At 43.3% G+C, this 20,889-nt stretch overlaps 2 protein-coding genes across 3 annotated transcripts; one reads left to right on the top strand and one right to left on the bottom strand.

Moving 5' to 3' along the window:
• The first annotated feature begins 292 nt into the window (after positions 1 to 292).
• Positions 293 to 7,393, top strand: pcyt1ba (phosphate cytidylyltransferase 1B, choline a). 2 transcript variants are annotated; one of them, XM_061666150.1, is made up of 8 exons: positions 293 to 432; positions 2,524 to 2,623; positions 3,333 to 3,449; positions 3,535 to 3,686; positions 3,775 to 3,853; positions 3,942 to 4,084; positions 4,732 to 4,920; positions 4,996 to 7,393. In XM_061666150.1, exons 1-8 carry the CDS (start codon positions 355 to 357, stop codon positions 5,218 to 5,220), a joined length of 1,083 nt encoding a protein of 360 aa, XP_061522134.1. In that variant the 5' UTR covers positions 293 to 354; the 3' UTR covers positions 5,221 to 7,393. The 2 variants fall into 2 exon arrangements, with proteins under 2 accessions (XP_061522134.1, XP_061522135.1); XM_061666151.1 differs by lacking the exon at positions 293 to 432 and adding an exon at positions 1,361 to 1,524.
• On the bottom strand, positions 7,044 to 20,771 carry pdk3a (pyruvate dehydrogenase kinase, isozyme 3a). The gene is made up of 11 exons (XM_061666149.1): positions 20,423 to 20,771; positions 16,745 to 16,886; positions 16,430 to 16,501; positions 15,812 to 15,996; positions 15,652 to 15,741; positions 14,294 to 14,371; positions 13,011 to 13,087; positions 12,813 to 12,914; positions 12,638 to 12,745; positions 12,411 to 12,524; positions 7,044 to 9,874 (listed from the first exon to the last, which is right to left on the bottom strand). Exons 1-11 carry the CDS (start codon positions 20,523 to 20,525, stop codon positions 9,725 to 9,727), a joined length of 1,221 nt encoding a protein of 406 aa, XP_061522133.1. The 5' UTR covers positions 20,526 to 20,771; the 3' UTR covers positions 7,044 to 9,724.
• Between the last annotated feature and the right edge of the window lie 118 nt (positions 20,772 to 20,889).

Below are 20,889 nucleotides of genomic sequence, written 5' to 3'. Positions count from 1 at the left end.
CAGAGATACTACACTGTCTACAATAAAAACACAAAGGCCGTTTTGTTCCTGAGTTCACTTTGGCGTTTGACATTTATACTTCATGTTGTCACTTTACTTTCGTGATATATTTATTAATTTTTTTACAATATGATGCAGCCAACCGAATTCATCCAACCAGACACTGTTTGTGTACAATAAGGTCAGCGCACTCGACTGTCGTCATCTCATCATATGTCTATGAGGCGATAGATGCGTACAATTACTCGAGCACAAAACCGGAAGCGCTACCATTAAAGCAAAATTAGTTAAAGGGGAAACACAACTGTTTTCAATAGATATTCAATTTAGACTTTGGCATGCTTTTTGGACGCTATGGTGAAAGAGCGACGCAGCCAAGCACGATGTGGCGCATATGCAACTCGTCCTCGGCAAAGAAGAGGAACCACGAAGGTAACGTTGCCCAATAACTGCTTTTTTTATATTTAAAATTGTTTTTTTTTTTTTTTTTATAAAAATGACTCTGAAGCCCAGTTCTGTGGTTAATGAACCTATTTGAGAACACATCATGGAGCACTTTAAAACATTTTAAATATATATAAATATATTATTTGAATCCATTAATATTTTGCAAAAAAAAAAAAAAGAATAAAAAATGGAAAAGTTAAGGTCGTCATTTGAAGTTAACATTACATTCTGACGATACTTACTTTGATAAAGTCTCAAAAAAGACTACAATTGTTTTACGACGGTTACGGCATCTACGGTAAAAGTTATCAAAATGTTCTGCAATAGAAATCTAAATTCGTATTTGTTAACAAATTGTGGTGTGTGATGCCGTAAATCGGTTCCGTGTGTCGAAACGCTGTCAACTGTCACTTGTCTGAAATCCTAAAATTCTTCATTTGTAACGCCTACAATTTTGATATAAATGGAAGAACGGATAGAGGGGGAAAAAAAGCGTAAATGCATTGATGTTGTTTCTTTCCAAAGAGTGCGATGTCCTCCTTTGGGGTTTTCGCCGCTCTGATTGGGCGAGCGATCTCTGCCGATCATCAGCGAACGTTCAAAGATCCTCTATTAAACCCTAAGAGCAACTCACGCGTCACAAACGCAAATATTGTGATTTTCGGCTGATTTGGGGGCGAATTCCCTGTTTTTCGCCGAGAGGTGGACCTCCCCATAAACATTATATGTAACCGACTGTTAATCGTCATCTTTGTGACTTGTGCTTGTAAGGCCTGTGGTGTTGTAGAGTGGGTCCTCACCGCGGACAGTTCCTCTGTGCGGCCATGAGGTGAGAGTGGATGGAAGGGGATGGGATGGGAGGGGAGGGGAGGGCGGAGTAGCGAGCACCAGAGACTGGATGATGGGAGGAGGGATGTGAGAGTGGGAGCGGGGGAAGAAGAAGGAGGCACATAGTGGCGAGGAGAGAGGCATCATCTCATTGATGCTGAGTCACATCACGGAGGGACCGCAGCCACATCCAATGAGTCTTTGGGAATAATGGAGGAACTGGAACACACTTGCCCCCATCCTCGGACGGTAGGGCGTCTTCTTTTGTTGTGGTCGAGCGCGTGTGGGTGTGAGTGAAAGGCAGACAAAAGGCTCCTGGATTGGTTATGAAACAGATCCCCGCATCACATGTGCCTGTGGGAGATGCTGAGTGGACACTGAGCGGGTAGGATGATGAGCCAGAGAGGGCATTACCGCAGTGAGGACAAACAGGGGCACCGCGCTCCCTTACCCATGTCTCCGTGCCCTCTGTCTTCATTTTACAGTCTTCCCTCTCATGTCACTCTCGCCCCCTGCAGGCCGCAGTACCCATATGATTAACCCATACATCCATTTTCAATATCACCGATGGTCTCGGGGTCCCATTTGGACATGTGACTATATTTCCTTCATCAACTATGGGGGAAATTAACAATACAGTGGACCCCTGCACACTCGCAGTTCGGCACCCGGGGATTCACCTATTGACAGATTGTTTTTCTAGTTGTTTTCCTTATTTTTTTTTTCATGTTTTGAGGGAACCAACCCCCAAAACGCTTATTAGCAGTACATCCCCATTTATTCAATATGTTTTTGTTTAAAAAATAAAACAAAATAAAAGATACGGTCAGGCCTTATCGCTGCAAATCGATTGTTGTAAAAATGGGTTAAGATGTTAAGAATCATGATATGTGTACCCTGCTTCCGTCAACTGTCTCGTCCCGAGACAGTTGTCTCGACCCATTGCCATGGCCGACGTCAGCGGTTGTACCTCTCATGGGGAGGTTCCGTTTCCAGGTTTTCTGCATTTACATCCTCACCTGACACACAGATTTTTTTTTTGCTCTGCCCTGATTTAGGAGTGAGTAACGTGGCTCACAAAGAATTCTCCATTCCCGCGTCATTCCTCGATTTGTTTTTGTGCCGCACAGAGAACTAAGTGCACGTCGAGAGCAGGCCCGCCTGCAACCGGAGCCAATGTTTTACTGCGGAGCAGACGTCCGAGGCAATGCAGTAATGACCCGTCTCTTGTTGTTGTGTTTTGCTCAGATGCTGACAGAGCCTGCCATCTTTGCCAGAGAGACCAGCTGCGATTGCCGCGCGCCTCACGAGAAGCTCACCGTCGCTCAGGCCCGCAGAGGCACCCCGGGTAAAAAGCCCTCCAGTTCAACGAGCCTGGGGAGGAGGGGAGGAGGGGCGTGACCTTGGCGCTAGGCTGCAATGACATCATAAATAACGATGACATTTTATGACATTGCTGTCGTTCCTACAGCTTGGGAACACAGTATGACTACGTAATGGCGTCACGTGAGACATCAGCAAACCTTGTAAGACTTCAGCTCAGTGAGGAAGAGGGAAAGTGCGATTAGAACCGTAGACCAGGAAATTGAACTTACCGCGCCACAGGAGAGTGTACAATATCAGCGATACAATCAGTAGCCAAAAATATTTATTATATAGTATGCGACACTTCCAGCAGTATCTATAAAACGCCCAATGGACCTTCTTGATGCTTCTGTCAATGCATTTTCAAGGAGTTTTACTTTACTATGTTAGTTTTAGTTTAATTAAGCAGTTGTTCATTGCTCTTCATACTTATCTGACATTTAATAATGTTAAAATGTCATTTAAAAGATTGTATTTTACATATAGACGTAATATATAACTCATCTTTACAGTCAATATTTTTGTGCATGCCTTCTTGTGCCTCGGGACGACGTGTTCGTGTGCCGCTCGCCGCACAAACTCGTGAATTGCACGCGGCCGGTCACCTCAAAACCGTGCAGGGGCCGTCGTAAACCGAGGACCCCCCTGTACAGCTACTGTGTAAAAGCAAGCATTTTAAAATGCGTTTTCAGTGGACCGTCCAGTGAGAGTGTACGCTGATGGCATCTTCGACCTGTTCCACTCGGGCCATGCTCGTGCTCTCATGCAGGCCAAGAATCTTTTCCCCAACACCTACCTCATCGTGGGAGGTAGGAGACAACCTGCGAAGCCACGTCTCCGGTAGCCAACAATCTGCCTGAAACACGTTGGATGTGTTCTTTTTGTGAGACACAGTGTGCAGCGATGAGCTGACCCATAAGTACAAGGGCTTCACTGTCATGACTGAGACAGAGCGATACGAAGCGCTCAGACACTGCCGCTATGTCGACGAGGTGCTCAGGGATGCTCCTTGGACGCTCACGCCCGAATTTCTGGAGCAACACAAGGTGCGAGCGAGGGCTGGCATGTTCAAACACTAGGGGCAGGCTGTGTGTGTCCTTCCGTGCAATACAGCATCGTCTGATTGTTTCTCAGATCGATTTTGTGGCTCATGATGATATCCCATACTCCTCAGCAGGGAGCGAGGATGTCTACAAACACATCAAGGAGGCAGGTTGGTGTGTTTGTGCGATGCAACGAAAAGACCGTTGCGTGCAGCCTTTCTTGTATTAAAGGAATATGTTTGTCTCGTTGCACACCAGGAATGTTTGTGCCCACTCAACGCACCGAGGGAATCTCCACGTCGGACATCATCACCAGGATTGTCCGGGACTACGACGTCTACGCCCGTCGTAACCTCCAACGTGGCTACACGGCCAAGGAGCTCAACGTCAGCTACATCAACGTGAGCTCGTGACACTGGCGTGTCGGTTGTGCGTTTGAATCTTAGTTTGCACCTGGGGCTTTTCTTTATGGAGTTTGCACGTTCTCCCTGAGCTTGCATTGAACTCCAGCTATTCTGTCTTTCTCCACCCATCCAAAAAGCTACATATTTTGTGTAGCCTATTAAAGTGCCATGCTCAAGACTTTGTTTAAGACGCAACTTTATTGTGACATTCTGACCTTATACACGTAACTTTCCGGCTTTATTCTTGCACCTTGAAAACGTCATCGGCACATTATAACTTTATTTGTAACTTTTTTTGCTTGCAATATCATGACTTTAGTGTCTTAACCTCACCGCTTTATCATAACTTGTAAGAGTCTTGTAAATACATTTATTAGGTCAAATATGTAATATTTCAAATGCCGCATGAATCAAATACGAGAAGCCGGAGGTTAGTAGCCGTCAAGGTGAACGGGTCGCAAACCTGTTTGACTTCAGTCCCCTTGTCGACTGAACTTCTGCCGTCATTTTGACTTCAAAAGAAGTCTTGTACGTGCACGGACGGGTCTTTGGTAACAAAACAATGACCAGCCGAGACACGGTCTCTCCAACGTACCCTGCAAGATATCATCTGCGTAATTATCTGGGCTATGTGATTTCTGCAGGAAAAGAAGTACCGGCTGCAGAATCAAGTAGACCGAATGAAAGAGAAGGTTCGCAACGTCGAGGAGAAGAGCAAACATTTTGTTTACCGTGTGGAGGAGAAGAGTCACGACCTCATTCAGAAGTGGGAGGAAAAATCGAGGGAGTTTATCGGCAACTTCCTGGAACTATTCGGACCTGATGGTACTTGGGTAAGCATCGCAACACTTTTGGGGGGGATTTTCTTTGACCTTTGACTCCACCTTTCCCTCTCTGTGCTTGAGCAGAAGCAGGTGTTTCAGGAGCGCAGCGGACGAATGCTCTCCTATGCTCTGTCTCCCAGAGAGTCTCCCTGCAATAGCCCTCCACGTGAACTGTCTCCCCTGCGCTCGCCTTCGCCGCCATCTCCGCCCGCCCGCTGGCACAACGCACGGCCCTCGCCGCCAACCTCCCCCAAAGGAGCGTCCGCCTCCATCAGCAGCATGAGTGAAGGCGACGAGGACGAGAAGTAGACGGGTGGCGGACGCTCCCATGTGCACACGCGATTCACAGAACACTGCCTGAGAACTTGTCACACGTGTGCCCACGTACAATTCCCACACCAACACTAGATGGAATACCAAAAACGCTTTACCTCAAGGAAAATAGCAAAGCATACTGAAGCGGTGGGATTTCTGTGCATGGGAGGTTTGTTTTGCTGAGTGGAGAAGCCATCGCAAGGTGGACGATGACTGTTCATGATTCCAGTATCACATATTTAGAAAAAAACAAAACTCTAATCATGGAATTTCCGTTATAAATGTTCCCACAGCTTTGTGAAGCCACCGACTTGCTTTTGTCCCCTTTTCTCTTTTTACTACAGCCATTTGTTTATAAGGGAAAAGTTTTGTGTACGATATTCAGGGCTTGAACTCCATTCATATTGATTTTTTTCTGTCCCGTACAGCGGTGTACCTAGTTCCCACATGGAATATACAGTAAGCAACAGGAGATGGTCCTCGCTTGTGCTCGAGTCGAGTCACTGGTTTACTCCGTGAACAAACACAGTGCAGCTCAGCGTCTGTCTAGCAGGCGTCATGGCTCGTAAACTCATTTGAAACGGCGTTTAAAAATATAAGACACCGCGCATGGGTTTTCAGAGACGATTTTTTTCAACAAAAAGTGCTTTATTGCTGGTAACATCTATAAAAGTAGGTCATGACTTTGCAACAGTAGGAAAATGTGGCTCCCAGGGTGACAACAGTTAAGAACCACTGAGCTAGATGTTACAACTGATTTCACAATGGCTTTAGAAATGTTCAATGTGCACACCACGAGTGAGGTGTTCAGGCAGCACTCCAGCCAAACACAACTGGATGCCTCCACAAACAGCTTTCCTCAATGTCCCAAATCTGCTTTCCAATGGGTGTTTTTCTTGTTATTGAGTTAGCTTGAAAATGCACGCTGAACACTCATGGTCGAGTATATTCTAACACACAATGCCTTTTCATCGCTAATCATTTTTAGTAGAATTGTTAAAACTTATGTCCGATTTTTTTGGAACACACTTGTAAAAACACACACCCTGTATAAAAACAAAGAATAATGTATGTGCTGTTATTTGCTTCAAGAACATTTTAAATCAACAAGTCAGGCCTAGACTTTGAAAGTGTTTTAAAGCGCAGTTTGAAAGTGCAACGTGACATAATCAGGAACTAGAAGGGAGAAAACGCCCAAAGGGGGAAATTGAGTCAATAATGTGTAAAGTTAGTACATTTCTCACTTGGACGTGATCTTCATAAAGCATTTCATGATTTTCTTTCATTTCACAAAACGACCTTCCTCTAAAAATGATACACTTAAGTAATTGAATCTCTTCAGCGGGCTCCAAGACATATTAGCTGACTTTGATCGCTAACCTTTGATATGTGTTGTTTTAAAGCAGACCGCAATTAACTCATAGTATAAGCAATACAGTACTGTGTTGGTGCAACCACATTTCTTGAACGCAAAATGAGCTAACCTGTCACATTCTCCTCCATCTTGGCTTGATTTGTTTCACGTGTCACACGATAGAAAAGCCATAAATCTCGACATTTCTCAAAATGTTCTGCTCAACATGCAATATAATTCAAGGTGGATTTGGGCCTTTACTCAGAAGAATGATGAGACATTCAATTTAAACTCACCTGTGCATAGAAACGGTGTGCAACCTGTGAGATCCAACATATATGCTTTTGGAATGTATGTTTTCTTTTTTTATGATGAAGTCCAAATTGCTTGGCGTGAAAATAAAAACTCAACATGTTTTTTTTTGTCATTTGAAAAAAAAAAAAAAAAAAAAACACAACTCACACACAACATCTATTTTTTTTTATTGTCATGTTTGACAAAAAGTGAATTAATCTTATGCTGAATCACATCTTTGCTCAATCACTGGCTTTTTGGTTTGTGAATGCATGTCTGCATGGGGCCACAATCGCATTTCATGCATATAAATACATAATTTGAAGCTGTGAGATGAACCATCACTCCCACACTGGCTGCATACATAAGCAACAAATACATTATTCATATTTATACACACTGGATTTCATGTTAAACATCCAAGGATCAGATGAAATAACAATTGGAAGTAAGGCTTAAACTGGCCTTCATATCACAAATATCACTTTTAACCACTTTCAATCATCCATTATAATAAAACTTTGCATTAGAAATCTTCATAGTTGATTTTACTCTTATTCAAGTAGAATTAAGTGGAAGGTTAGTAAAATGCACTCTTTTGTACTGTGTTTGATTCAGTAGATGCTGTATTTGCATCTGCTGCCTTCAAAGCCTTCAGCCCTGGTGTGCTGCCTGATTAAGACAATTGAGTTTCTTCTGAATAAAAACAGTTAAAGGAAAAGCCATACAGCAGTCCAAAGCTGAAAAGAAATGTTTACTGGTGGTGTGTTTGCTCCTACATACTACATAAAACCAATTTGCTGGTGCTTTTTCTCCACCTTCTCATTTTCACTCCCACTAATAAAAGAAAAAGCACATTATGTTCAACTTAGATTCCTGACCAGATCCACTGTTAGGATGCTGGCTACTCTGTATCCACCTGCACATTTCAATTTCCTTGTTTTGTTATTCCACCTTTTGGTCTTTTAGATTTGCCCCTACTTGAGCCGTCACCTTATCGTGGTGGAGGGGTTTGTGTGTCCCAATGATCCTAGGAGCTAAGTTGTCTGGGGCTTCCTGCCCCTGGCAGGGTCACCCATGGCAAACAGGTCTTAGGTGAGGGACCAGACAAAGCACGGCTCAAAGACCCCTTATGATGACGACAAAAAATGGACTCAGGTTTCCTTTTCCCGGACGGGGGTCACCGGGGCCCCCTTCTGGAGCCAGACCTGGAGGCGGGGCCTGCACCCATGGGGCCCGGCCGGGCAGAGCCCGAAAGGGTAACGTGGGTCCCCCATCACGTGGGCTCACCGCCTGTGGGAGGGGCTATCGGGGGCGGGTGCAGTGCGAGGTGCAGTGCAGTGCGAACTCCATCGTTCTGCTGGGGGACTTCAATGCTCACGTGGGCAATGACAGTGAGACCTGGAAGGGCGTGATTGGGAGGAATCACGCCCTGGAACGGCCCCCGGCCCCCGATCAGAACACGAGCGGTGTTCTGTTATTGGACTTCTGTCACGGATTGTCCATAACGAACACCATGTTCGAGCATAAAAATATCCACACGTGCACTTGGCACCAGGACACCCTAGATCGCAGTTCGATGATCGACTTTGTGGTCGTGTCATCGGACTTGCGGCATGTCCTGGACACTCACGTGAAGAGAGGGGCGGAGCTGTCAACGGACCACCACCTGGTGGTGAGTTGGCTCCGATGGTGGGGGAAGATGCCGGTCCGACGTGGCAGGCCCAAACGTATTGTGAGGGTCTGCTGGGAACGTATGGTGGAATTCCCTGTCAGAAGGAGTTTCAGTACAGAACTTTGCTCATGTTCCGGGGGAGGCGGGGGACATCGAGTCCGACCATGGACCATGTTCCGCGCCTCCATTGCCGAGGCGGCCGACCGGAGCTGTGGCCGTAAGGTGGTCGGCCGATGCCTGCCGTGGCGGCAATCCCCCTCACCGTTGGTGGACCGTTGGTGGACAACAACGGTGAGGGATGCCGTCAAGCTGAAGAAGGAGTCCTATCGGGCCTTTTTGGCCTGTGGGACTCCTGAGGCAGTTGACGGGTACCGGCTGGTCAAGCGGAATGCAGCTTTGGTGGTCGCTGAAGCAAAAACTTGGGCATGGGAGGAGTTCGTTGAGGCCATGGAGAAAGACGTCCGGACGCCTTCGAGGAAATTCTGGTCCACTATCCAGCGTCTCAGGTGGGGGAAGCAGTGCACCATCAACACTGTGTATATTGGGAATGGTGCACTGCTGACCTCGAGGGAAGTCTGGGCGTCCCTGCTAAAGCTACTGCCCCCGCGACCCGACATCAGATAAGCGGTAGAAAATGGATGGATGGAAATGGCCATACAGAGCAAGATTGGCACATGACTAATCTACCAACATTGCAAAAGGACGATGAGGGACTCTAGACCTAAAACATCCACCATAAAATTCAGTAGTAAGGCTTTACCGTTTTGTATTGGTGAAGCAGAATCCTGTATTTCCTGATTTATGACTTTTCTCCCAGGCTGAAACAAGACTCTACTACTACCACCCCACTGACCTTCTTGTGTGTCCAGTCAAACGTAGCTCTCAAAAGAAAGGAGGACGCCACTGAAACTCGAAGCCAGGGTGTGCGAGAAGAAGCGAAAACGCCCTTTGAACGATGAAGAGATACTGATGACTCACTGAGGCACAGGGAGCTATGTGCAAAGCTGAGGTAGGCGAAGCAGCACACGAAACACAAGAACATTTGACCAGGCGTCACCGGTTATTAATAAATGGAGTTACAGAAGAGAGACTTTGCTGGATGTCCTCTATATTTGCCAGTACGATATAAAGACAGTGTGATGCTAAACTGGTAATTTGTGAAGGAGTGTGCCGAGTTATCTGCTGGTCTTGTATTTGGACTTGCTGGCATCACGCGGCTCCTTGCTGGGGTTGCTCCAGTCGTCCGCTTCGGGGCTGGTGGTGTAGTGTCGCCACGCTGACTTGTTGAAGACGGGAAGCCTCTCAAAGGACTCACTTGACAGGGCCTTCCCACAGACGAGACCACACAAGTAGTGTGACATACAAGAGAAATACAGTAATCCCTTCTCTATCACAGGGGTGTTACATTTCAGAAAACCCTAGCAAAAGATGAAATCTGCAAAGTAGCGACCAATGACTTGCTGTATTATTTCAATGGCAGTATGCGATATGTTAGGGAGGTGCAGGTATTTATTTGTCCACTTGAGGTCACCCTCCACACACTCTACAGTACACAAGCACATGCCTTTAAAAGCTGTGCGTGCTCCGCTTGAGTGACATGAAAGTCAACCCATGCCGAGCCATTAGGCAATGTGTCGCACAGTGATGGTCTCTGCGTTGTCGGCCGCGCAGAGCATCATGGTGCTTGCTGAAGCTTCCCAGAATTCTGTGTGGTGCTCTTTTTAACAACAGGTTGTAGAAAATCAAGCTTAACGTTGCTCTTTACTTGCATTTCTTCCATACGGTTATGAGTGTGTGCATTAACTATACGGAATGGGCTGCTAGGTTGGTATTTGTGACTTTCATTCATGAAACTGTCACTGTAGCTTACTGTATGTGTTCAACATTGGCATTCTGGTCACATTCATTGCATTACTATGAAACTTGGTGGCTTACCAATTGTGTGAGTTAAAACTGCTCAGTAAGTCACTCCTGCCACATTATAGTCAAATACTCAGCAATACTAAGTGAACCAAAGATATGCAGGGGTGTAACTGCACTACAGTGATCAACAGAAAACAAAATTCGCAATGCACTTGCTCCGCAATAAGCGAACCGCGATATACTGTAGCGAGGGATTACTTGTACACTTACATTATTTCCTGTAATAGTGGATAGGGGTGTTTATTTACTGTTTATTTTGAATAAGGCTTTATGTTTATGGTAGCTTTGAAAAGAAGTCTTTTTTTTCCCCAATTTGAACATTTTCCGTTTGGGGTGTACTCACTTTTGTTGTTAGTGGTCGAGACATGGCTGCATGTTGAGTTATTTTGAGGGGACAGTAAACCTGTCATTGCGAGCCTGACGTAGTCAGAATACTTTTATATTAGACGACGTGTCTAAATGAAGCTCCTCCCCTCACGGGGGGGGAGCTTCATGCCTTTGTTTTAGTGATGACTAATAAAACAGACGAAACACACTATATTCTTAACTATCCATTACTAAAATGCACACAACGACTAACTACAATATCGAAAAAAGGCAAAATATGTATAAACGGAGCCGTCTGGGCCAAGGACGGACACACACACACACAGTTGCCTTCATGGACCCCCACACAATCGGCAGGGTTGCTACTGTTTGTCTGTCTAGCTATCAGTTAAGAGTCTTTAAAGAAGTGAATTGAGAATGGTGTGCTGGTTTATATTTTGGTGGCTATTTGGCATGTCAAGTGCGCACGAAGTAATATTACAAGCAGCTAACCCTAACCCTAACTACACTCATATTTAAGTTATTTGTTCATCTTGATGACATCCTTCTGTAACTTGTGTGGCGTATATTACCAAGTAATGGGTACGGTTAAGCTAATGCTTTTTTTTGTACTGTGGATCAGTGATATTCCTGCCACTTGACAGCTGCTGAAAGTAACTAGTTACTTTTTCTAACTTAGTTACTTTTGAAATTAAGCAATCAATAAAGTAACTAAGTTACTTTTAGGCTCAATTAATCAGTAAAGTAACTAAGTTACCTTTTCAAGGTAACTGTGGCAACACTGATTGAGACTGTGCGGTGAGAGGTTTGTGCAGCTCCCAATGGGTCAGTACTATCAATATCTGCAAACAGAAAGCTAGCATAGTAGGAATTAAGAGGATTTGTGGCATATCCTTTGTAAAACATGATGGTGTTAAAATAACATTGCAGTCATGCCTGTTTCTTTCATATTTCATCATATGTCAATATTTGAAATGTTTTATAAAACAAGCACATATCTGTTAAGTACAGTATTTTTCCTATTCTTTAAGAAAACAGGGATATATGGTTCATAAACTTGACGTGATAGAGAAAAACTGAGATCAGTGTTAGATTACGCACCCAAAAATTTGTGAAAAACAGCTGTCAGACCTAACGCAACACAAATTGTGTTCCCCAGTGTAATTGTTAAGTAATGCAGAGGTTGCTTTCATTGAAACCAATGGGATGGTAGGAGTCAGTACAGGCTAACTAAACAGCATGTTTAATATTTGTATTATATATTAGTCTTTACGTCTTTGACCAGTTCATGGTGTACCCCGCCTCCTGTCCGATGATAGCTGGGATAGATGCTCCAGCGCTCCCGCGACCCTTGTGAGGATAAGCGGCTCAGATAATGGATGGGTGGAGGTTTACTTCTTTGTTGCCACTGCCTGATGTTGGCACACCTGTAGTTGTTTGTGTGCCTTGTGGGCATGTACACAAGTGAGTTGTTTCAGGTGTTCAGTCACACAGTGACATTGGATATGTGTTACTTACAAATTCAGGACTAAATGACCCTCAAAAACATTGGATGTAGGCATTAAATTGGAATTGGACACTTAAGACCTGCAGCGTAAATCCACTGTTTACCTTCAGATAGATAACAGCATCAGTGCCCACACCCTCCATAGAGTAGAGCTTCAGATCCCCCTGGAAGTATCGGGCATAGAGCCTGGAAATGGGTAAACCGTAGCCAAAACCGGCCTGAAAGTAGAGATGAGAGCAGGTTATTTTATTAGCCACATGGCACACAGCTCATGAAAGAAATGTTAAGAAAATGTCAACGCTAATACGATTTTAAAAGTGTGTGAGCGTACCAGCGGGACTGCGCCTGGCTCCAGGCTGGGCGTCGGGGCAGTGGAGTACATGTAGTTGAAAAGGCGGTCGATCTTCCTCAGAGGAACTCCTCCTCCTCTGTCACTGATCTGGTAGACACGCAAAATTATGTTTTACCACAGAGATAAGAACTATGTAGGGGTGTGTCTGAGTCACCTTTATGGACAGATCCTCTTTACCAAGAGTGACTTTTGCTTTAACAGGTGGTAATCCTTCTGTGCTGTTCTCGTGAAGCTCCACTGTGGCTCTCATTGAGTTCTGGGCAAAAAAGAGAGAGGGTTAATTAAATATGCCCTTGTAGAATTAGTGTCACGTGCAGAGTGAATCGATTTACACAGCTATGAGGTTACTGACCTTAAAGAGCTCAAACAGCATGTGAAATAGATGAGATGGCACGTACACGGCCTGGATGGACTTTTTGGGGGTCTTCACTAGAAAACAATGGAGGGTGTTCACACACGCACGCACACACACACACACACACACACACACACACAAATAATGGTTGATGTCACCAAAGAGCTTTTAATGTTGTCACTATTGTTGATTTCTTATCAGCATGAGGCGTTGTGGCCAGAGTGCAAGGCAGTTCCTCTTGTCTGTTATCTAATATGTTCCATTTGGGAACCCTAAAAGTTGCCCCTGCGTTAGAATTCTTAGGGGCTGCAATAAAAAGTAATGACATGATTTTATTCTCGCTGTATATACTGCAATAAAGGCAACGTACAGGTACACATAAAGCCCAAAAAGTGGGGATTTCAATATAGTTTCCCTTTTTCTCAACACCAACTGTCGATCGATGAATTAGGGCAAATATCCTAGCCTCGCAAAATTCAGTAGGTTGCTCATTTACCCTTTTTTTTTTTTTTTTTTTTTTTTTTTTTTTTTTACATCTTGCTTAACTTGTTCGTCATTATAGACCGCTGACCCCTAACCCCTCCTTTGAAAGTTCCAAAAAGGTGAAAACCTGATGGTGCCAGATCAGGTGAGCATGGAGGATGGGATATGGTTGTCCCGCCAAAGGAACTGATGACAACCTCCTTTGCTGGTCATTATGGAGGTCACTCAAAGCAGGCTCTTGTTCTTCACCTTTGATCCTGGACACCCACTTTTTGACGGTGCTGTATGCTTATTGCAGCTTCCCTATACACATTTTGCAACCTTTTGAAAATATTCCACTGGTGGCTCCATTTCCAAACCAAGAAATTCAATCACAGCTCTCTGCTTCTGACGGGCATTCAACAATTGTGGCATTTCCAAAATGGACATTTTCCCAAAAAAACAACAACCTTCAAACAAGTATTTAAACTACAAACGGCAATTGAAGCCAATTGAAAAAACAAAAATCCATTATTATAGGGTTAAGTGAAATCGGGCTCATTACATTTTGACTGCGCCTCATATTTCTATGTTGAATAACTAGTTTTGCACAGAAATAAAGGAAAAATTGCGACAAGCTTTTGCCGGCCTAGAGTTTGACACCTGTGCGCGAGAGGCAAAAAGTAATCTTGCCATGTTTTTAACATAAACACTCCATTGTCCGTCACCTTTCTTGTCATTTTGGAATTATGTCCAGACTCCCAAGGTGGGCCATAACAACAATAACAATATTGCACAAAAGCCTTGAAATCACTTACTGTTAAACTCTTCAATGTGGAGCCCAGGAGCAGCCAAGTAGTACTTTTCACACAGCATTTTGGCCGTGTCATATGCATCTGATGGATGAAGCACAGACAACATGACTCAGTAGACTAAACAAAATAAAGTGTTTGGCTTCTACTTGCGTCACATGGCTTTGTATTCTCGCTGCAGGATGTCTACCAGTGGATTAGTATTATGTATACAAACCATTTAGCAGAGATCAATGGGAGCAAATATTCAGGATGAGAAGAATATTTCCCCCTCTACAATGTGTGTCCTGGCTGCTGCCACCGTCAAAAGAATTTGCAAGAAAATCTAAAAGTACTTTATATGCCAAGTTCAACAATCCTAGGCTGTATGAAATCAAGCAAAGCAACCAGGGCATTGTGGCACGTGTGCATGCAGCATCACGGCATCCGTTTGCATTTTTGACTTGGTGAGACGGGGCCAGTGACAACCTGCGCTGAACCTACCGAGAGAAATTTGCATTTCCTCACTCGTCACTGCTAGATGTTCTTTTACTTGCTGCAGAGCATAAACGTTGGTGATTTACACCCTCTTATCAATGAGCTCACCAGGAAACAAATACAGTACATGAAGAAATTGACGAGTGTTCTTCCCTCGACATTCATTTTCCAGTTTCATAGAAAAGGAGCCAAATCTCCATCAAAGTCATTGTCTTGGACTTTCCACAGTTATTTGCAGGCTTGAGTGTGGGTTGCCGGGCAGGTTACATGCGAGCATTTTCCCCAGCTCCCCCATCATACTGACCGCCCTCTGCATCTTGACTATCTGCACCTCCATTACCACTCAGCTCCTACAGTCGTGGCTAAAAACATTGGCCCCAGGAATGCCATTGTTTTTAGCCATGACTGTATAAAAAGACACAGGTCAATTAGGATTATCAAAATTATTTCTATAAATAGACAATACAGTCATGGCTATGACTGTATACTAACGAATGACATGACATCCACTGTATTGGACACGTGTAATCCCAATTTACTAGCTATTAGAACTATTTTTTTTTTTAAACAAAAAGAATATTGTTCCTTAGATGTTCCTGCATATCAGCATTTTTGGGGGGGTTCTCCTCCAATAGAAGGATTGGGAGGATATTCCAGCAGTGGTTAACAAGTGTGGCTGTTTGTCGACCATCTTGGATTGAGAGGACGTGTACTTGTAGCTATAACAACTAACCACTAAATACACTTCAAAGGAGGGGAGCAGTGAAGAGCGTTCTAAGACCTCATATGCAATTCCACCATAGAAACCATTGCATTTAAAAGAAAATGGGCTTGTAAACTTTTGTCCACTGTAGTAACCGTGGTGCACGAGAGGCTTTTAAACTCACCACTGACAACTTCAGCCACACAGCAGGTCGGATCAATGCTGCCGATGTGCTTGGGAAGAGCCGGGTTGGTGTCGTTACCGAACAGGAGACCTGGACAGGGATTCAAGTTAGCCATGCACAAACAAGCCGATAACATCCATACAAATCCATTAAGACTCACTATGCTGATTGATGAGCATGCGGAAGGAGATGCGGTTGGTGTAAAAGCGGTCGAGAAAATACTGGACGTTGCTGCTGACGGAGGGGTTGAAACCAAACTTCTCCTTGTACTCGATGACGCCCTGTGCCATGGTCGGAACCACATCGTTGTGACGGTTTCGGATCTCGATCAACAGCTCCAGGAAGCTTTAGGCGCAACGCCGAGAAAATTTAGGAGGTGTTAAAAGGCTTCAAAACTGAAAAGAGTCCCAACAAGGGGAAATGATGGAGCAATTCTTGGAAACTGGTGTTCCAAACGGGCTGCCTTATCCAAATTTCTGTGTGCTAGTATTAGCCATGGATGGCTGTTTATCACATGGCCATTGTTATTGTATAAATACACAATACTTGCACAGTAATGGACAAAAGCCTTGGGAAACACCTCCGTCCATTCATTCATTTTTCTACCGCTTATCCTGTTCAGGGTCACAGTTGAGCTGGAGCCTATCGCAGCGGACTTTGTACGAGACGGGGGGGACACCCGAGCTAATTGAGCGCAGGGCACATATAGACAAACAACCATTCACGCAAATTTAGAATGTTCAATTAACCTAGCATTTTTTTCAATTGCATCACTCACTCATTCAGAGCATGAGGATCCTCTGGCTTTCGGTTCTCATAATCCAGGAGCTCCACAAAGCTCTGCATGTACCTGATAAAACACACAAAAGGCAAAGGGCAACTGTTATCAGACACCTTATCAAGTGGTTGCAATATACATACAATTTTACTCAATGTACTTCCAGCTCTCCATTGAAAGTTTTATCTATTTCAAACAGTTAAAAACCAAGAGTAATTCATAACTCAGCACAACTAATATTACAAGCAGATATTGTAGTTCAAAAGAGGCCATTTATTGAACCTCTGTACATTTTGCACATAAATGTAATTTCACCATTTTTGAACAAGACGGATGGACGGCTGGCTGAGTAGCTTATCGGGCAGCAGGTTGACCTCTCGCATGGTGTTGGCCAGACGCACCGGCAACTCCTTACGTAGGAACATGTACGATGTTTTCTCACATGCATTCTCCCTACCTGTAACAAAAGGTGGACATACGGAAATAGGCTTGATCTGGATTAATACGTTGTTGTGATGTTCAATATCAATCTGTTCGCCTTTATACATAAATCCTGACGACCAATCAAAAGCCCATTTGTTAAAAATGCATTCACCCGGACATATCATTACAGACCATAATGATAACCATAGAACCCGAAATGTAACTTATTGTGTGATGTAGTACAGGATATGGCGGCTCGGTACATTATGAGCCTTTTGAAAAGGTGAGTCGTTTTACTTTGTCTTAGTTTTATTAAATTGTGGTAACGCGCAACAACAGGGTAAGCCAACATTAGCGTGGATGTTTATTTTATCATTCTCGGCCCGTGCAGACAACTTAAGCAAACGCTTACTAGTATTTTACATTTAAAAATTGGAGTAAGAAAACTGTAAGCATCATAGATGTTTTGTAAGGTTGATTGTCACGTCTCATGAGTAAGAGTGACTCGGTATCCAAGTGTAAATATACCAGTAAGGATTGGCGTATTTAGACCCTTTTTAGGGAAAGCTAAATTTCCTCTTAGCGCCCCTAAAATATCTTTGGTGAGCTTACCAATTATCGTGTTTGTTTTGCTAATTGCAATGTACTGCATGCCGGACATTCTGAGTAGGGGTGGGGCACAACTAAAGCTCAGATTCTAGATTTGCCTGTCAATAAGGCACATATTAGTAACAGTAATTTTCAACCCTTGTATTGACAAGAGCTATCATTATCACTAGTAGACATTCCAACAGCTTCTTCCCTCTTGCGATCAACTTCTTAAACACCTAACCTATAATTCCATTACAACAAGCTGGAAATTTTTTATTTATTTTTTTGACTTGAGTTCGTTGTCACATTTCTGTGGGGCCAATTATGTATGACTCGTGCACTCACTGTAGTTGTCTCGCCATGCTGCACTATTTGCATATACTGGCCACTCGTGCCAGAGTAGCATCTGCTCCATTTGCACACCGATTGAGGAGTATCTGTAACATTTGCACAACCGACATTGTCCCAGATGATCGCACTACTCGTCACTTTAAACCGCATACACTCCTTGAAGTCTCAGCGCCCTTTGCACAATGGTCATTGCACCGGACTATTGCAATATTAGTCATTCGAACTGCTCTAAGTGCTAGAGGACTCTGCATCTTTTTGCACAATTGTTTTTTGTCAATCTCTTTATGTCCCCAAAGTGTTCTGTAAATTGACTGTCTGTTGTACTAGAGCGGCTCCAACTACCGGAGACAAATTCCTTGTGTGTTTTGGACATACTTGGCAAATAAAGATGATTCTGATTCTGATTAACCCACTATCATTAACCCACTATCAATTATTGGCCAAATCAAAAGCAAGACAATAATTGACAGAGGGAGCTTTTTAGGAGCTTGAAGCCAAGACCCATCAGACTTGAATTAACTTTGTGGAGTCTCTGAGGAAACAGCAAGTCTTGTTAGACCACTCCGTGTGGTGGCTTGTGGGGTCATGTGTAGGTTATATGCTTTCGGAGAATGCAGGAAGAGCTCAATCTCTGCAAATGTCTCACTTTTAAAAGGCTGTGATGTAAACATTGGTTCTGGTAATGCAGTGTGCAACTTAAGAAGCACACAAAAATATGTGAGAAAGAGGATTATATCGTAGAACAACAGTTCCTTCCACTCAGCTTCCTCGGATTCAGCAGAATGACGGAGAGGATGTGGCTTGTTGATCATAAAACAACAAATGCTGTCCCGCGGAGCGACCGAGAAGACTGGCGCACAAACGCTGCACAGCCTCCTTCCCATACAGCCGTGAGAAGAAATGACATAACGCAAACGACCGCTTGTAATCGCACATGGATTAAGGGAAAGCTTAGAGAACTGCTTGCATGTTGCAGTTAATACAGTAACTGTTTTCTCAACTTTCAAGCCTCAAGTCTTTCTAAATGGGGATAGACTCAGCATTTGAGAGGAGAAGAAAAGAAAAACAGGAAAGGAAAGAAAACACATTTGGTAACATGGAGTTAGTCGTGATGAATTTCATCAAAATTGAAGGAGCAATCTGCGTTGGTGTTTATATCTATATACCGTATATATCAGAATACAAGCCGTCAAACTTACAAATATAATACTAACTCACCAAACACACCAGCAGGTACACCTAGAGATCTAATGAGATCCAACTCAAAGGCTTGATGAAATATTCTGTCAAATATACTGTAAAATAAAATGAAACGTTCCCGAATGTAACCCTAAGAAATAGTCAAATATATGTAAATATTACTAACAAACTGTCCGCGCAAAAATTATCCTTGAAAATGATTTGGATATTTTTGTAAAATGATTTATGTAACACAACACATTTCTTTTGTTTGCATTTTGTACACATTGTTTATATGCTGGCTTGTGCATATATTTTATATGACTGTAATCGTGTAAGGCTCGACCAACCAGAATATTGTTTATACTTAAATATTTGTGGATTTTTTTATGAATTTGACCATAATTGAAACAATCCGCTTTGGTATTGATCCCGCTTTACATTCAATCTGAATATACACAGTACGGTTTCAAAATATATGCACTTAGCGACCACACCATATGGTACACCTGCCCCTCTAATAAGCTCTCATACATGGGTTATCATACCAATAACATTGTAATAGATGTATGTAGCATCGATATGCACAACGCAATAGTATATGCTTTTAAAATACAGTGATTCTAAAAGTGTGGTACGTGGGCTCATTCTAGCGGGACGCGAAAGAATCACCGCCCAAGTACAGCTCAGTTGTGTTTAACGTTTCAGTACAATTTTCCTACAGTTAAGCGCAGTGTTAACGTTCAAACTGTGCACAATGTTACAGTGACGTGCAATAACATCATTTTCATGAGCACTTAGATCTACTAAGCTACTGTATTTTAATGTTGGCCATGAAGATGGTACTTTAAGCGCTTTGCATTTTTTAGGGGGTACTTTGGTGTAAAAGGCTTGAAAAGGACTGCCTTGAAATAAAATAAAACAAAATAGTGCTTCATTATGTGGAGTAATCTGCATTATTAACTCTGTAAATGCATTTTTACATTTGAACTGCTCGTGCATCTCGCATCTCATTAGTGATATAAATATAGAATTAGAATAATTATATTATACTTATATATACTTAATTTAATATCAAATATTAATTATTATTATAATATGTATTTATAACCTATTATACACTAACATGTATTGTATTATACTTATTATAATGAATTTAAATACAAGATATTTTATACTTGACATGGCTACATTGTGTCAGAATATTGGTCCACTTTAAATATTTGGAGCGTTTCAAGACGACTTATATTGCTGCATGTTTACATAAGAAACACAGAGCTGCCATGCGGAACCATGAACGATGCAGTCACAACATGATGTCTCCCACACGATGGCGAACACATTTGACAGGAACATTTGCTGGAGCTTCTCCTAAACTGCAGCACCATGAGCAGTTTCACAGAGCAAACAACAACAACACAGGAAATAAGAAGCACTGACACCACTTACCGAAATCCAAAAACTGCTTAATGGAGAGCGGAGACGGCGAGAACCTGGAATAATACTCCACTTTGGGGTTGGTGTTCTTCAACAGAGACGTTAAAAGCCTCATTTTGACGCGTTAACGTTGACGCACCGCCATTCATCCCCGGTAATGTTGACAATCGGACGCTCGGTGTCGACGGTTGCGTCTCGGCGGCGAAGACATCGGTCTCGGCCCGGAGGACATGGAGCGAGGCGAAGGCTTCTTGTCCATGCGGGTTTATGGCATATATTGGACCAATAATTCTACAATTGCTCTTCCTGTATCTACAATGTTGTTCATTAATTCAGACCTGTCAAGTGAGTGTCAAGTTCGAGTCTCCCACTGCGTCTTGTCATTAGGTTTTTCAAAATAAATCTGGAGTGTAGACGTGCGCGTCTGATGTAAAATGACCATTTATGGTTTTACTTAGGGCGCAAAGATTCTTAAACAA

The sequence above is a fragment of the Phycodurus eques genome, chromosome 21 (assembly GCF_024500275.1).
Source record: "Phycodurus eques isolate BA_2022a chromosome 21, UOR_Pequ_1.1, whole genome shotgun sequence".
NCBI lineage: Eukaryota > Metazoa > Chordata > Actinopteri > Syngnathiformes > Syngnathidae > Phycodurus > Phycodurus eques.
The sequence above is the reverse complement of the archived record's forward strand: the minus strand, read 5'-3'. Positions and strand labels throughout refer to the sequence as shown.

Excerpts from the sequence above, each read along its gene's own strand:
- pcyt1ba (XM_061666150.1), top strand. The coding sequence starts at position 355 with ATGGTGAAAGAGCGACGCAGCCAAGCACGATGTGGCGCATATGCAACT. Across the intron at positions 2,624-3,332 it reads GGCCCGCAGAGGCACCCCGG|TGGACCGTCCAGTGAGAGTG; the intron begins GTAAAAAGCCCT and ends ATGCGTTTTCAG. Across the intron at positions 3,450-3,534 it reads CACCTACCTCATCGTGGGAG|TGTGCAGCGATGAGCTGACC; the intron begins GTAGGAGACAAC and ends TGTGAGACACAG.
- pdk3a (XM_061666149.1), bottom strand. The coding sequence starts at position 20,525 with ATGAGGCTTTTAACGTCTCTGTTGAAGAACACCAACCCCAAAGTGGAG. Across the intron at positions 16,887-20,422 it reads TAAGCAGTTTTTGGATTTCG|GTAGGGAGAATGCATGTGAG; the intron begins GTAAGTGGTGTC and ends CTTTTGTTACAG. Across the intron at positions 13,088-14,293 it reads CCACATTGAAGAGTTTAACA|TGAAGACCCCCAAAAAGTCC; the intron begins GTAAGTGATTTC and ends ATTGTTTTCTAG.